This window comes from Oncorhynchus mykiss, chromosome 7 (genome assembly GCF_013265735.2).
Source record: "Oncorhynchus mykiss isolate Arlee chromosome 7, USDA_OmykA_1.1, whole genome shotgun sequence".
NCBI lineage: Eukaryota > Metazoa > Chordata > Actinopteri > Salmoniformes > Salmonidae > Oncorhynchus > Oncorhynchus mykiss.
The window spans coordinates 71,381,286-71,398,454 of record NC_048571.1 but is presented as its reverse complement, the minus strand read 5'-3'; the positions used below and the strand labels follow the sequence as shown (position 1 = coordinate 71,398,454).

Below are 17,169 nucleotides of genomic sequence, written 5' to 3'. Positions count from 1 at the left end.
AAAATACCTCATGATGTTGTTGTTGCTAGGCTACTCTAGCTCTGTGCTGATTGGAGGAAGAATCAGACTAGCCGCCACCACTCACCTTTCACTGCTCAGGAAGTTGCACAAGCGTTTGACTGAGGAAGGAGAAGGGATGAGTGTCAGAGAGAAGAGAAATGCAAATTATAGCTGCAGTATGAAGTATGAACTTTCAACTATTTATAACAAATTACTTATAATTCACTGTGTTTATTTTGTCGGTATATGCCAGGGAAATGTACTTCTGTCTTTGCATCTTGCATGAGGTTGTGTATTTATACATTTGAGTATCACATTTTTTGTCTTTTGTCTATCATAATTTGTGTCATCTTGACTGAAGTATAATTAAATTACAGTACCAGTCAAAAGTTTGGACACCTACTTATTCAAGGGTTTTTCTTTATTTGTACTATTTTCAACATTGTGGAATAATAGTGAAGACAACAAAACGATAAAATAACACATATGGAATCATGTAGTAACCAAAAAATGTGTTAAACAAATCAAAATATATTTGAGATTCTTCAAGGTAGCCAGCCACCCTTTGCCTTGATGACAGCTTTGCATACTCTTGGCATTCTCTCAACCAGCTTCACCTGGAATGCTTTTCCAACAGTGTTGAAGGAGTTCCCACATATGCTGAGCACTTGTTGGCTGCTTTTCCTTCACTCTGAGGTCCAACTCATCCCAAACCATCTCAATTGGGTTGAGGTCAGGTGATTGTGGAGGTCAGGTCATCTGATGCAGCACTCCATCACTCTCCTTCTTGATCAAATAGCCCTTACACAACCTGGAGGTGTGTTTTGGGTCATTGTCCTGGTGAAAAATAAATGATAGCCCCACTAAGCGCAAACCAGATGGGATGGCATATCGCTGCAGAATGCTGTGGTAGAGAAAAACCCCGGAATGAGTAGGTGTGTCCAAACTTTTGACTAGTACTGTGTCGCACCAATTCGAGGTTCCAGCACGTGAAGAAGGACCATGCCCTCGACACTGATGTCTTTATAGCTGCCAACCTGTAGGGGGCGACATATGGAAAGCTAAAAGGACATTCAACATAATAAATACACGGTTAAATCTCATATTCAACTCATCACTACTCATCTCTCTCTCACACAGCACTCAACAGTATTACAGGAAGCAGGTAAACTAAAGCTGAAGAAAGATTTTTTTTTAAATAGAACAGTCATAAAGGTTGACTTCTGGTGGGGATTAGAGCAAAGGTCGAACACAACATGGGGACCAGTACTGAAAAAGTATGGAAATGTATCCACTCACTACTGTAAGTCGCTCTGGATAAGAGCGTCTGCTAAATTATTTAAATTTAAAGATCTAAGTGTATATTTTGCATTTGTGAAATTATTTTAATGTGATATGAAAGTATGTTTCTAGAACCATATCGCAATTCAGAATCGATTCACATTTAGATGGAGAATTGGCTGTTTTGGCTGCCAGAGCAAGTCTACTTCTGAAAATAACATATAAGGTCCTTTGACCTCAAGGAATAATGGTAGACTGCTTAAGAGTACACCTTGGGCTAGTCCGTCCCCAGTGCAGCTGTAAGCAAGCATAGGGTTGGAATCTACTCTGGCTAGGATGATTGGCTGATGTGGGATAGGGACATCAGACCTGTATACAGGGCTGAACTGTAAAAAGTTGGTCTCAGAATGACTCCCTGTCAAAATAAAGGTTCAAATATATATATTTTTATTTCACCTTTATTTAACCAGGTAGACCAGTTGAGAACAAGTTAAATTGAGAACCAGTTGAAAACAAGTTCTCATAATAATAAAGATGTCTAAAAAGACGTGGCAAACTTTGATATTAGGATTGACTTTGAATTTTGGACAGATTATATTAAATGGGGATCTCACATGTAGCAAGACGTATTAACAATAGATCTGGCATTGGCAATAGCCTTGTCTGGCTGAAATGTCTCAAGTAGCAAGACAGTTTGAAACTAGCATTTTTGCTAACTAGCTTGCTTCCAGGGTATATATGTCAAGTTGTGCAGCTAACGTTAGTTCTCACTAAACCTTAGTGTATTTTCTGAATAGTCAGTGCTGTACCGTGTGAAAATCTCTGGAGATACAGTCTCGCATACATCGCGACAGACATGTTGTTGACAGTTACTTACCTAATGTCGATGGGAACTCATTTTATGTAGCACAAAGTGTGATACTTCCGTTTGAGTACTTCCGGTTATTTTATTACGGACATGATCTTATGTAAATACATTGTAGCAATCAGTGATTAATTATATCAAAAGATAGGTTTCCATCCAATTGGCGATAGATTTTCATGTAAATGTTCTCAAATCCGCATAAATAAAATATGGGCATTTTCCCTTTGTTTCCACCAAACTGACTTATTGCAGAGAAAAAACAGTGCGTGGTAGTGCTCACAAAATGTAATTTTTCTGCTAAACGTACATGTACCTAATGCAATCTATAGTTGAATGTGTTTCCATCGCATATTCAACTCTACGGATAGTTTTGTCACAACAACTTGAGTAAGCAAATGCGCTGACTCTGGTCTTGATTTGCGCTCAAGCCAAAAGCTCGCAGATACATTGCGGGTAGGATATTCTACTCTATATGTTGACCTTATTATGGATAAAAACAATAATATTTGTATTTGTCAAACGACAGTAAAGCATCGATCATCATGTCACCAGAAGAAGACCCTCGATATATTGGAAAGGAGTATCAAGCTCATTGCGTGCACTTTCAAGACCTTGTGAAACTCATCATAATTTACTTAATCTGTTGCCTCATAAACTGCGCAAATTTCCCGAGTTATAGTGGGTGGACCACACCGGATCGCGTGACTCCCAAATGTGCTTCGATATTATGGTTATTATATCAATATTTGCGCATAAAGGCATATCCACCGCCATTTCTCGCATAATACATTTTACCGACACAAAAATATCTCACCATGTCCAATGAACTAATTATCTTTTGGCATTTATACAATTGTACCGAAACTTCCTGTTTTTATCAAAGCTGTCCTGATTTTTTAAAACAGTATAACTTTTACTGGCATCAAACTGTGGATGGAAACGTGGTTAAGGCAGAATTTTGGGGGATGATAATTTGCAAGTGGTAAAATGAAGCAGTTAGGCCGGAGGAGGTGTGGTATATTGCTAATATACAATAAAGGAAGTTCTTAAGCACCACACAAGGCGGAGTGCCTGCATACAGCCCTAAAAGGCTCTACATGGTCAACCCGGCTTCTGCATTAGCCATGCAGCATTTACAGTGATATGGCCTCTGCAGAAGTCAGGTGATTCATACTTCTTGCGTTTCCCAGAGGAGCACAGAGCTGTTTCTGTTTATACAGGACATCCTGTCCTCACCTCACAGCATGGACTGTGAAGCAACACAAATATAGGCACAGACACATGCATACACACGATAACATACGCACGATACACACATACACATGGATGTGGTGGTGGTGGAGTAGGGACCTGAGGGCACACAGTGTGTTATGAAATCTGTGAATGTATTGTAGTGTTTTTAAAATAGCTAAAACTGCCTTAATTTTGCTGGACCCCATGAAGAGTAGCTGCTGCCAAGGCAATGGGGACAAATAATAAATCATTTCAACCAATCATGTCAATGTGGAGCTGTATGAAGCCCTCCACAGGCAGTTAGGAAAGCTAAGGCTAGCTTTTTCAAACAGAAATCCTGTAGTACAAACGCAAAAAGTTCTGGGGACACTGTAAAGTCCATGGAGAATAAGAGCACCTCCTCATAGGCGCCCACTGCTCTGAGGCTAGGAAACACTGTTACCACCGATAAATCCACTGTAATTGAGAATTTCAATAAGCATTTCTCTACGGCTGGCCATGCTTTCCACCTGGCTACCCCTACCCCGGTCAACTGCCAGGCACCCTCAACAGCAACCCGCCAAAGCCCCCACCATTTCTCCTTCACCCAAATCCAGATAGCTGATGTTCTGAAAGAGCGGCAAAATCTGGACCCCTACAAATCAGCCGGGCTAGACAATCTGGACCCTCTCTTTCTAAAATGATCTGCCGAAATTGTTGCAACCCCTATTACTAGCCTGTTCAACCTCTCTTTCGTATCGTCTGAGATTCCCAAAGATTGGAAAGCTGCCGCGGTCAGCCCCCTCTTCAAAGGGGGTGACACTCTAGACCCAAACTATTACAGGCCTATATCTATCCCACCCTGTCTTTCTAAGGTCTTCGAAAGCCAAGTTAACAAACAGATTATCGACCATTTTGAATCCCACCGTACCTTCTCCGCTATGCAATCTGGTTTCAGAGCTGGTCATGGGTGCACCTCAGCCACGCTCAAGGTCCTAAACAATATCTTAACTGCCATCGATAAGAGACATTACTGTGCAGCTGTAATCATCGACCTGGCCAAGGCTTTCAACTCTGTCAATCACCACATTGTTATTGGCAGACTCGACAGCCTTGGTTTCTCTAATGATTGCCTCGCCTGGTTTACCAACTACTTCTCTGATAGAGTTCAGTGTGTCAAATCGGAGGGCCTGTTGTCTGGACCTCTGGCAGTCTCTATGGGGGTGCCACAGGATTCAATTCTCGGGCTGACTCTCTTCTCTGTATACATTAATGATGTCACTCTTGCTGCTGGTGATTCTCTGATCCACCTCTACGCAGACGACACCATTCTGTATACTTCTGGCCCCTCTTTGGACACTGTGTTAACTAACCTCCAGACGAGCATCAATGCCATACAACTCTCCTTCCGTGGGCTCCAACTGCTCTTAAATGCAAGTAAAACTAAATGCATGCTAATCAATCGGTCACTGCCCGCACCTGCCCGCCCGTCCAGCATCACTACTCTGGACGGCTCTGACTTAGAAAACGTGGACAACTACAAATACCTAGGTATCTGGTTAGACTGTAATCTCGCCTTCCAGACTCACATTAAGCATCTCCAGTCCAAAATTAAATCTAGAATCGGCTTCCTATATCGCAACAAAGCATCCTTCACTCATGCTGCCAAACATACCCTTGTAAAACTGACCATCCTACCGATCCTCAACTTTGGCGATGTCATCTATAAAATAGCCTCCAACACTCTACTCAACAAATTGGATGCAGTCTATCATAGTGCCATCCGTTTTGTCACCAAAGCCCCATACACTACCCACCACTGTGACCTGTACGCTCTCGTTGGTTGGCCCTCGCTTCATACTCGTCACCAAACCCATTGGCTACAGGTTATCTACAAGTCTCTGCTAGCTAAAGCCCCGCCTTGTCTCAGCTCACTGGTCACCATTGCAGCACCCACTCCAGCAGGTATATCTCACTGGTCACCCCCAAAGCCAATTCCTCCTTTGGTCGCTTTTCCTTCCAGTTCTCTGCTGCCAATGACTGGAACGAACTGCAAAAAATCACTGAAGCTGGAGACTCATATCTCCCTCACTAGCTTTAAGCACCAGCTGTCAGAGCAGCTCACAGATCACAGCACCTGTACATAGCCCATCTGTAAACAGCCCATCCAACTACCTCATCCCTATACTGTATTTATCTTGCTCCTTTGCACCCTAGTATCTCTACTTGCACAGTCATCTTCTGCACATCTACCATTCCAGTGTTTAATTGCTAAATTGTAATTACTTCGCCACCATGGCCTATTTATTGCCTTAACTCTCTTATCTTACCTCATTTGCACACACTGTATATAGACTTTTTTTCTTATTTTTTTTCTACTGTATTATTGGCTGTATGTTTTGTTTATTCCCCTGTGTAACTCTGTGTTGTTGTATGTGTCAAATTGCTATGCTTTATCTTGGCCAGGTCGCAGTTGCAAATGAGAACTTGTTCTCAACTAGCCTACCTGGCTAAATAAAGGTGAAAAAAAAGAATAATAACATTGTTACACAATTTAATCGCACACAGCAATGTGGTATGGAGCTCAAGGTAAGAACCTCTGGCCTCTGCATGCCTCTGGGGGCATCACACCATCCAACCATTTTCGGATCAAGCATACATTGGCTCTTAGCTGTGGTATATTGGTCATATACCACAAACCCCCAATACATAATAAACACATTAAAAAAGTATATGTTTACATTAATCTGGCAAAAGTTTCCAATATGGACATAATTATGGCCCTATATCTGATACACATGTGAAGCAAGCTTGCATTAACAGTTGTCTATATATATTGGATTTATATTGCAAACAAAAATGCAAGTATAAAGATTGGAGAACAACAAGCCTCCTCCGTCAGCTCTGTCATTGATTATTTTGCCTGAATACCAAAGGGGCGTGCCCGCCGTGTGTTGTTCTGCGTGCGTGCGCGCCCTCTACTGTGGGACAAGCGAGAGTCGCAAGTTGTAGTACATTGTAAATAGAAAGCAGGAGAATCATTCGCCCATGTCGTAAATATACATTACAAATTATCTTCGACTGAGTACATGTAATAATTAGCTAATTGTGTGTTTGCTGAAACAGTCATATATGTGTTTTTGAGGAATTACAAGAGATTTAAAGCAGAAGAAATAGCTATGTATCGGTCTCTGTATGCCTTCCGATCTGCGGAGCCCAACTCGCTCCACTTCGGGTCCGGCGAGAGCTTTCTGATCCTGGAACGCAGCAACAAACACTGGTGGCTCGGCTCACGCTGCAGTTCGGGCGAGACAGGCTACGTTCCCGCGTCTTACATCGAAAGGATTCAGGTATGTTTAACCATGGTTTCTTAACTTTCTTGATTAGTGAAAGTGGAACGTGGATTTTGACAAGTATTCCATGCTAGCTTGTTAGCATGATAAAAGAGAGTGGACCAGTCAGTCTAAGAATTGAACGATCGGGAGAGGTTCAATTGCTGCGTTGCATTCCAATAGACCTGACTTCAGCTACTTTTGTGACTTTCTTTCACGTGACAGTCCTACGTGAACTGGAGACATGCTCTGCTGCATTGCCTGTCTTTTGCTAATTTGTTTCTATAGGCTTTTAGCTGCATATTAAAAGTATTTTCCATATTCATTTCGACACTTATATGTGGACGTTTACATGCAAACTAAAATATTTGTTCAGATTAAACCCAAATGGTCTAATGAGAGCGGCTCAGAGAGTCATGCCAAATTCGCAATGCCAGCTGGGTCTGTACCGCAGGGGTAGTTGGGACATAAGCCAAAATGCGTGAAAAATGTGGCGACGCATCTGTTATTTGTGTCGCGTCTAAAATCTCGTGACTGATGATGAGATTAGAGAAAATACAATACGCACATAGGATACATTGCTTTTAATCACATAACACCAATAAAAACTGTAATCTAATGTTTCACGCTTTCTATGGGGAGAGTTCAGTTAGAAGAGCTATGCGTAGTTTGTGACATCTCAGGCTTTTCAGATTAATGCCAGCATCCCATATTCCATACAGCTACACAGTTGGATGCTCCAATGCACTCTCATTTTAGTCAATGAGTTCACAGTGTGAACTGCATGAGTGTGTTTTGCTGACTTGGTGAAGTGAAACCACGCTCTGGATATTGTCATTGTGGATTCCAGGCTATCTCTGCCTGTACAGCAGGATTTTCTGTCTGACTGTCCCTGCCTGGGCCTTGTAGTTGAGGTCAGGCTAGGTTTTTGTCTGTATTTGGACTGCGTTGGTTGGCGTGTTACTGTTCAGAGGGTTTGATTTTGGGTTAGATAACTGTGCTGTCCTAGTTTTTTCTGACTGGAGTCCCATTTTGCCCTCTAGACAATTGTTTTTTTTGTTTACTTGTTTCGTAATAATTAATGCTGATGTTGAATATTTAACTCTCTCTCTCTCTGCCCTTCTCTCTCCTCTTTCTCTCTCTCTGCTCTCCTTTTCTCTGTGCCCCAGGCTCCAGAGCAGGATGAGGTTTTACAGTCTATCGACCGGGCCATCGAAGGGATCCATAACTTGGCCATGAAGAACGGGGGCAAATACAACCTGGAGCAGCGAGACATGCTACAGTGAGTGCAACATTAACACACACACAGACACACACTGATGTGTATAATCCTCACACTACAGTTCCCTGATTGGTGCTGATTCCTCATCATCATAGGGTGGCAAGTAGCCTATAGGTTAGAGCGAAAGGTTGCTGGTTTGAATACCAGAGCCGACAAGGTGAAAAATGTGCCGATGTGCCCTTGAGCAAGTCACGTAACCCTAATTTGCTCCAGGGGTGCCGTAATACTATGGCTGACCCTGTAAAACAACATATTTCACAGCACCTAACCGGTGTATGTGGCAATAAATACAAATAAACCTGCATTGTTTCTCTCTGATCAGTTATCTTCATAGGCTGCATCTGAAATGACCCCCTATTCATTACATAGGCTAGTACACTACTTTAGTAGGAATACATTACATTTCAGACATAGCCATTGACTCTCTCTTTGCGTCTGGAACAGGAAGTTGATCCATCACAGGAAGGAGACCCTGTCAAGGCGAAGTCCAACTCCATCCAGTCCTAAGCAGGGCCTGTCCTCCTCTACCAGCGAACTGTCCCTCAGCCACACCCCTCAACCACCCAATGGGATCAGCCGCACAATGTCAGAGAGTACCGACAATGTGCAGGGGCTTTACCAGGTCTTGGATAGAGACTTGCATTCATTCACACCAAAAGACGAATGCATGATAGTCCATTTCATGATAGTCCATTTTTTTTTGAGGAGGCTGAGACATATAACTGATATCCTGATACTTACTCTGATTTACTGTTATGTCTTGCAGGTGCCTCCTCAGCCCCGTCGTGCAGCACCCATAACTCCGCCTCCTCCTGAGAAACTAAGAGCCAGCCGACACCCAGGTGACTGTCTCATCGTCACCATGGAGACACAGCTACTCATCTTCTCTCCACCCACATCTTCTTTCCACTCACACACACACACACACACACACACACACACACACACACACACACACACACACACACACACTACTCATGTCATCTACTGTAACTTCTACTCTATTCTCTCTCGCTCCTCCTTATTATTCCTCATTCTCTCTGTCTCAGCAGAGTCATCCATTCCTCCTCCTACTGGCCCCGCCCCTGCTGCAGGGACTGGCCTGTCCCCCTCTGTCAGCTCTGCCTCCCTGGACTCTGGTTCCTCCCACTCTGTGGTGTCCTCTGATGTCAGCCTTCCAAGCGTTGCCAGCACCCCGCCCCCAGTGCCAAGCCGTGTGAAGCCCCCACCCCCTCCTCCAGACGACCTACCTCCCTCTGACCCCTCTCCCCAGCCAGATCCCTCAAAGAAGGGCCCCGCACCCCAACCTCAACCTCAGCCCACTCACCCACCACAGCCCAGCACTGAGGACCAATCAGAAACCGACTGGCCTCTTGCCCCGCCCTCTGTCGCTGAAAGCCCCCCCGGCAGCCCCACTCACTCAGAGCCTGTGCCTGGGACAACCGGGGCGGAGCTTATCGAGCTGGTGAGGAGGAACACGGGCCTGAGTTACGATCTGTCTCGGGTAGCGGTGGGTGTGGTCGTGGGTCACCTGCAAACTACCTTACCTCAAGCCTCATCTGCCTTAGAGAAAGTCCTCCTCTCATTGGTAGAGAGCAAGGTCAGTTACATAATCGTCTAGTTGCAGAATGTCAACTTACTTGCTCCAATACACAGTATTTCATAGTATAACCTCAACCTTTAGAAAGTTAAGCTGTTATACATGCACATTATACTTGTACATAACAGGAAAGTCTGCAAATTAAAATGCTCTTTATACCAATTATAACAGTGACAATGTTTCGATCCGATGTGGATCTTTGCCAGGTCGAACCGATTCCATGTGCACATATCAACCCAGACTTCTCCTTGTAGGATCAGAGTTCGGTGTTGCCACAGGGACAAGTGTGTCACGATGAACAGCGCCTGGAGGTCATCTTAGGCGACCTTGCCCGTCACTTTGACGACTCTCAGCAGCGCAGCTGGGCCCTTCACGAAGACCACTCTCTCATTGCATGTTACCTGGAGGAGCTGCTGAAGATACTGGTGAGATATGTGCACTCAGGGAAAGTTGACTCAGGACTGACACCTTGGTTGAATTCAGTAGACGCCAAACGGAAGACAACGGACTGAAATTGGGAGGGACTGCCTGAATGTGTCCAATAAGAAACGCTTGTCTTTGTTTTCCATTGCAAAATGTTTCGCTATGGTGTGCACAAATGAATACGACCCTGGACAAAGTGATTCCTCGATTATATGTGATAGTATTACCACTGAGACCTTTGGTAACTGTTGAATCTAAGGAAGATGGTGTTTGTGTCCCCAGACGGATGCAGATCCAGAGGTGTGTAAGAAGATGTGCAGGGCCAACCACTCAGAGCCAGTGCTGTCACTAGTGACCTATTACCAGATGGTAAGATATTCTACATGTCACTCACTACCAGACCCTATGTTACCCTGTCATCCTGTTTCCCACCCAAGAGATCCACAATGTAAACAATATTTTATCATTGCATTATTTTTAAACGTGTTGTTTGTGGTATGAATCAACTTAATTATCATAGATGAGTGATGTTTCACCGGCATGTTGTAAATGCATAGTTGCATAGTAACAGTGTTACTTCATGTGTCACTGTGCAGGAACACCGAGTGTCTCTACGCCTGCTGTTGCTCAAGGTGTTTGGGGCGATGTGTAGCCTGGACTCTGCCCTTATCTCCACCCTCCTCAATTCCATCCTGCCCATGGAGCTGGCCAGAGACCTGCAGACAGACACACAGGGTGAGAAGGCCTCCTATATCACTTCCTTTTCTCTCTCTCTCTCTCTCAATTCAATTTCAATTTAAGGGCCTTCATTGGCATGGGAAACATGTTTTACATTGCCAAAGCAAGTTAAATAGAGAATAAACAAAAGTGAAATAAATGATAAAAAATTAACAATCAACATTACACGCACAACTTCCAAAATAATAAAGACATTTAAAATGCCATATTATGTCTATATACAGTGTTGTAATGATGTGCAAATAGTTAAAGTACAAAAGGGAAAATAAATAAACATAAATATAGGTTGTATTTACGATGGTGTTTGTTCTTCACTGGTTGCCCTTTTCTTGTGGCAACAGGTCACAAATCTTGCTGCTGTGATGGCACACTGTGGTATTTCACCCAATACATACGGAAGTTGATCAAAATTGGATTTGGTTTTTGAATTCTTTGGGGGTCTGTGTAATCTGAGGGAAATATGTGTCTCTAATATGGTCATACATTTGGCAGGAGGTTAGGAAGTGCAGCTCAGTTTCCACCTCAGGCTATGTGCACACTGCCCACAAAATATCTTCCCTTGAGCATCTCTCTCCTTTTCTCTCTCTTTGTGACCTCTCTCCTTCCTCATGTCTTTCTGTTTCAGTCTCTTTTATTTAGCATCTCTGTGCCCCTCTATAGCTCTTTCATGAATGTTTGTGTGTCTGTGTTTGATCTCTCCCAGAACATCAGAAGATGTGCTACACAGCCTTGGTCCTGACTATGATCTTCTCTATGGGGGAGCAGGTGCCCTATCACCACTATGGTATGAACAATATTAAATAGGACCACTATGTTGCTTTAGAATACTTACAAACTGCCATCACATTATCGATCATAATGTTCAAACTCAAAGCTGAAAATATATCTGTCTCTCTCTCTCTCGCTGTCTATCTCTCCCTCCACAGAGCACTTAAACGCTAGTTTTGTTCAGTTCCTGCTAGATGTGGTTGAGGACGGTCTTCCCTCTGACCCCACAGAGCAGCTCCCTGACCTCTGTGTCAATCTCATCCTGGCCTTTAACCTGCACCTCATAGGTGAGAGGACACAGGCTTTAGACAGAACATACACCTTTTATTTTAACAGTTGTCTTCACCACTCTTAAAGGGGTACTTCACCACTCTTAAAGGGGTACTTCACCACTCTTAAAGGGGTACTTCACCACTCTTTAACTTCATATTCATAGTCTGTAGCTCCATACCAGTTCAATGTGAAAACAGTGGTTTTCATATAATTAATCAATATGAGGTTAAAAAGTGGTGAAGGGGAATGTTCCCTATTGACTGCTTTTATGTATTATGGCAAAGGGGACCCAAGAACGCTTGGGTCCCCTTTGAGTATTTTAAATTACTTGCGCTTTGTGTGTTTTACCTGTGAGGTGTGGTATTTGTGCTAATGTTGTTGTTTCAAGGTGTGTATGTTCTTTCTTGCTCTCAGTGCCCAGCAGCAACGTGATAATGCAGACTGTAGTCAAGAAGAACGTGAAGATCTTCTCTGAGAAAATAGTGCTTCTACTAAACAGAGGAGGTGAGACACACACCTTTGTTTACATCGACGATATTCAATACGATACAGTGTGAATCCATTCCAAGTTCTTTGCCGTTTGTTTTCAGTTTCTTCTTTCTATGCTTATTTTTTCACTTTTCTCTCTGTCTACACCCTCTTACTTGTTATTTCTCTCCTCTCTCCAGATGACCCCGTGTGTGTCTTTAAACATGCTCCCCCTGCCCCACACTCAGTACTTAAGTTCCTGCAGGATGTCTTTGCCAGCCGAGACTCTTCAGACATCTTCTACCGCACGGACATGATGGTGATGATAGACATCGCTGTTCGATGCATCTCTGACCTCTCACCAGGGGACAAGGTGAGACTGATATGCACGCGCACACACCACACTTCCCATTGGCCAGCCAGCCTGGGACTTAAGCATGGCTGAGTCTTATGTTTAGCCTGATAAATGCATCCTCAAAAGGAAAGTGAATGTGAACTGTATAATGTTTGTGCTTGCTAATGGGTTCACATTCTCGCTCTCTCTCTTATTCCCCCCCAGTTGAGGATGGAGTACCTCTCCCTCATGCACTCCATCATACGCTCCACAGACTACCTGGAGCACCTGCACCGCCTCTCCGACCTGCAGGGCGCACTGCAAAGGATTTTGAGAGAGGAGGATAACTCGGGAGCGGACGAGGGCGGGGCCACAGCTAAACAGATGGATAAGCTAATAGTGCAGGAGATGTACAAGGAATTCCCTCAGATCAGCGAGAGCTAGGAGGACTGAATATGACAGTGGTGATGTGCACTCATCCAGTAGTCTGCTCCTTAATACTAAGGGATGGTACTGAGGAACTTCCTAGGATTAAGAAAGGACTGTAGACCGCTACTTAGTTTCTGAGATAACATACTGTTACAATTGACTTGAACCATCCATCATAAGGGCTAAAGCCCTTATGATGTAATCCCTTGTACTGAGGGGCCAGACTACAGTGTTTTATGTAGGGCCTTGTAACCCTGGTACTAGTGTACTGTATTCTGTAGAACAGTGGTTCTCAATCTTGGTCCAGGGACCCAAAGGGGTGCACTTTTTTGATTTTGCCTTAGTACTACACAGCTGATTCAAATGATCAGCTCATCATCAAGGTTTGATGATTTGAATCAGGTGTGTAGTACTAAGGCAAAAACTACAATATGCACTCTTTTGGTTCCCAGGACCAAGATTGAGAACCACTGCTGTAGACCACTTCTTTATCACTCATTCTTATTCCTCATCACATGGCATGGCCTCACAGTATGTTCAATGAAATGAAAAGACAAATGAGCTAATACGCTGATAACAAAACATTCTGGGCCTGTTTCCTGAACACATATTAAGCCTAATTCTCTAAACTAAAAAGCATGCTCAGTTGAGAATCTCCATTGACTATGCTTAATCTGTGTCTGGAAAACAAGCCCTCTCTCAACAAGACATTCTAGGCTTTGAGGTTACTTTTAAAACTCACAATTTATTGCAATGGCAATGCTGCTATGTGGTGAACCTCACTTAATATCTATGGCTGTGATTGTCTGACTGAGCACTACTTGTTACCTTGCTCTCTGCCCTACACTTTATCTATAGTAACCTCCTCTCTAGGCATGGCTAACCTATGACATGCCCTAAATTATTCCCAACAAGGCCGCTCCTACTCTGCTCTGCTGCTTGTGCTGTAGATGGAACGTAACAGCACTGTAATAACAAGGCTGTACCAAGTAACAACAAGCTGTGACACGTTGCTTCAACATACTAAGCCTTGACTAACTTCCTATATGGTTATGGCTCTGTGAAAGGGAATGGTGTTTCCACTGGTAGTTATTTATTAGTACGAAATAATAAGGGATTGATATGTTTCGATTGTTCAGTATTACTTTAACTGCAGTCTGAGTTTAACTAAGTGACTTGTCACCAAACGTGATTGATTGCTTTTCCTTTATCATTTTGTTACGAAATCTCTCTGTTATCAGTCCCATCCTTAAGATGGCACTCCACTCTGCCCCCTACTGAATAATTCAACCCCTTACTATAGTACCCCTGGGAATCACTGTACAAGACACAAAGGACATCTTAGTTTCCACCCATTTTTCAGGACACACACATCCAGTCTCACTCTCTTAATGACTTCTCTAAGTCACTGTCTCCCACTCTATCAAAGCTTGTTCTCCCTTGTATCAGGTTATTTTTACTCAGCTCTGTTAGTGCTAATAGTGGAAGCGTTTCTGTGGCAAAATGTTCTAGTGACCATCATGATACACATATACTGTACCCTTTAACACACTTAGTGTTTACATATTTAAACATGGGATATACCAGAGTGTACTCTGTGATATGTGTTTTTATTATCCTGTGTTTATGCATAAAGCTATGCATGTGTTTATGTATGTCTATGTATATTTTTGTAAGTGTGTGAGAAGGTGTATGGTTTCCTGTTGTTTAATCATTGTCCTTTGGACTTATTTTGTCCCTTAAAGCCCCCACTGTGTTATAGTAATAAAATCAATTTATCTATTTTCCCAATTAAATATATTTGAAATGGTTGTTCAGAGAGAGGCGATGGTAAGAAAGTGTATTTTCTTAATGTTTATAATCTACTAATAAACAAACATCTCAATTAATGGTGGTCCAGTTTTGTGTGTGTGTGTATTTGTGTGCTGTACTTGTTTTGAATTGAAATAATATTTGTTTTATGGAGGGGCATCCTTTGCAATATCCAGTATTTTCATTTGAAATAGTATTTGTAGAAGTATGTCAAAGAATTGCATTAAAATTATTCCTGTAGTGTATGTTTACAAATAATATGGAGAGTTTATGGTAGAACTCTAAATTTAAGAGGGACCAAAGCAAACGTGTAACTCTTTACTCGGTCCGGGCACATATATGGGTGAAATGCTTCTACCACTGCATTGCTTGCTGTTTGGGGTTTTAGGCTGGGTTTCTGTACAGCACTTTGTGACATCAGCTGATGTAAGAAGGGCTTTATGAATAAATGTGATTATGTCCGTACTGGACAAAACACGACGGTGGATGTCAAGAAAATATATCGACCTCTCATTTGAACCGATAGTGGTGACACGGACCGGTTACCTAGCTCGTTATTTCCCCCAAATAGCTGCTGGTCGTAAAGACGCAACATTTTGTGTTTATTTTCTTGTTAGCTAGCTGTCTTTTCTTGAACAGAAACCATGTCTAAATAGCAGGCGATAAACCCAGGGAATAACTTCTTCGCTGGGGGCTTTGGTGGTGTCTGCTTGGTCTTCGCTAGATAAGTTAATAACAAAGTAGCTAACGTTAGCTGCAAATATCTTGCCTCGCGAACCTAACTTTCAGTGGTCCCTGTTGCAGGTAGTATTCCTAGCAAAGTAATCAATACAAATGTATCTTTAGAGATGTATAATTGGTTACTGGATGTTAGTGTCCTTGTTCTTTCAATTTCATAGAACTCATGACAGGGACTGTCAATTTACACAATGAGCGCTTCACAGAGCTGTAGTATTGTGCAGTTTGCGAACGAGTCATGATTCGTTTTTTCCGAGTGACTCCTTCATTTTAGTCGTAAGTTTGACCTGCTGGCCAACCTGGTGTCGGAGCATTTCGTATGTTATGTATTAATTTGTGGATGTGCATCACCCATTTCGTATGGTATGTTAAGAATTACCAGTTACAAATGTACAAAATGTATTATATGTTACGAATTTGCAAAATGCATGATATTAGCTGACTGGCGTTAGCTAGGCTATGGGTTAGGGTTACGTTTAGGAGTTAGGTCAAAGTTAGGTCAACATGATAAGTTGTTACAAAGTAGATACAATAGTTGTTAGTACTGGAAAAGTTGCTAATGAGCTAAAATGCTAAAGTTGTCCATGAGAAGATTTGAACTCGCAAACTTCTGGTTGCTAGAGCTTGCGTTATAGCCCACAACTTGGTGGGTGGGCGTCGCTTCTGATTTAAGTAACCGTCTGTTATATAATATTATACTGAACAAAAAATATAAATGCAACATTGGTCCCATGTTTCATGACCTGGAATAAAATATTCCAGAAATGTCTCTCAAATTTTGTGCACAAATTTGTTTAAATCCCTATTGGTGGCATTTCACCTTTGCCAAGATAGTCCATACACCTGACAGGTGTGGAATGTCAACAATCTGATTATGCAGCATGATCATTACACAGCTGCACCTTGTGCTGGGGACAGTAAAAGGGCACTCTAAAATGTGCAGTTTTGTCACACAACACAATGCCACAGATGTCTCAAGTTTTCAGGGAGCATGCAATTGGCATGCTGTCCATTAAAATAACATCAAATTGGTCAGAAATACAGTGTAGACGTTAATGTTGTACATTTTTATTTCTTTATTTTTATTTAACCAGGAAGGGCTCATTAAGATTTGAAATCTCTTTTTCAAGAGCGTCCCTGCCAAGATAGGCAGCACCAAGTCAGTACACAATTACAGACAGACAACATGAAAAACAGTAGTGAATAAGAGGGGACCGAGTACAGAGCCCTGGGGCACTCCATTACAGACAGACAATTTAACAGACATGAGCCCATGAAATTGAGTTTTTTATTTTATTTCAGGCAGGGTAGCCTAGTGGTTAGAGTGTTGGACTAGTAACTGAAAGGTTGCATGTTCAAATCCCCGAGCTGACAAGGTACAAATCTGTCGTTCTGCCCCTGAACAGCCACTGTTCCTAGGCTGTCATTGAAAATAAGAATTTGTTCTTAACTGACTTGCCTAGTAAAATAATAAAATTATTTAACCAGGTAGGCAAGTTGAGAACAAGTTCTCATTTACAATTGCGGCCTGGCCAAGATAAAGTAAAGCAGTTACACATGGAGTAAAACAAACATACAGTCAATAATACAGTAGAAAAATAAGTCTACATATAC

The 17,169-nt window shown here is 42.5% G+C and overlaps 1 protein-coding gene across 2 annotated transcripts; it reads left to right on the top strand.

The window, feature by feature from the left end:
* Window positions 1-6,257: 6,257 nt before the first annotated feature.
* LOC110528411 (NCK-interacting protein with SH3 domain) lies at window positions 6,258-14,894 on the top strand. Of its 2 annotated transcripts, none has more exons than XM_021610458.2 (13): window positions 6,258-6,708; window positions 7,860-7,972; window positions 8,417-8,594; window positions 8,739-8,814; window positions 9,025-9,572; window positions 9,827-9,997; window positions 10,278-10,364; window positions 10,592-10,730; window positions 11,437-11,517; window positions 11,660-11,788; window positions 12,189-12,278; window positions 12,443-12,615; window positions 12,802-14,894. In XM_021610458.2, the coding sequence occupies exons 1-13, from the start codon at window positions 6,538-6,540 to the stop codon at window positions 13,018-13,020; spliced, it is 2,175 nt and encodes a 724-aa protein (XP_021466133.2). In that variant the 5' UTR covers window positions 6,258-6,537; the 3' UTR covers window positions 13,021-14,894. The 2 variants fall into 2 exon arrangements, with proteins under 2 accessions (XP_021466133.2, XP_021466132.2); XM_021610457.2 differs by having other exon boundaries at window positions 9,022-9,572.
* The last annotated feature ends 2,275 nt before the right edge of the window (window positions 14,895-17,169 follow it).

Excerpts from the sequence above, each read along its gene's own strand:
- LOC110528411 (XM_021610457.2), top strand. The coding sequence starts at position 6,538 with ATGTATCGGTCTCTGTATGCCTTCCGATCTGCGGAGCCCAACTCGCTC. Across the intron at positions 9,573-9,826 it reads TCTCATTGGTAGAGAGCAAG|GATCAGAGTTCGGTGTTGCC; the intron begins GTCAGTTACATA and ends TTCTCCTTGTAG. Across the intron at positions 9,998-10,277 it reads AGGAGCTGCTGAAGATACTG|ACGGATGCAGATCCAGAGGT; the intron begins GTGAGATATGTG and ends TTGTGTCCCCAG.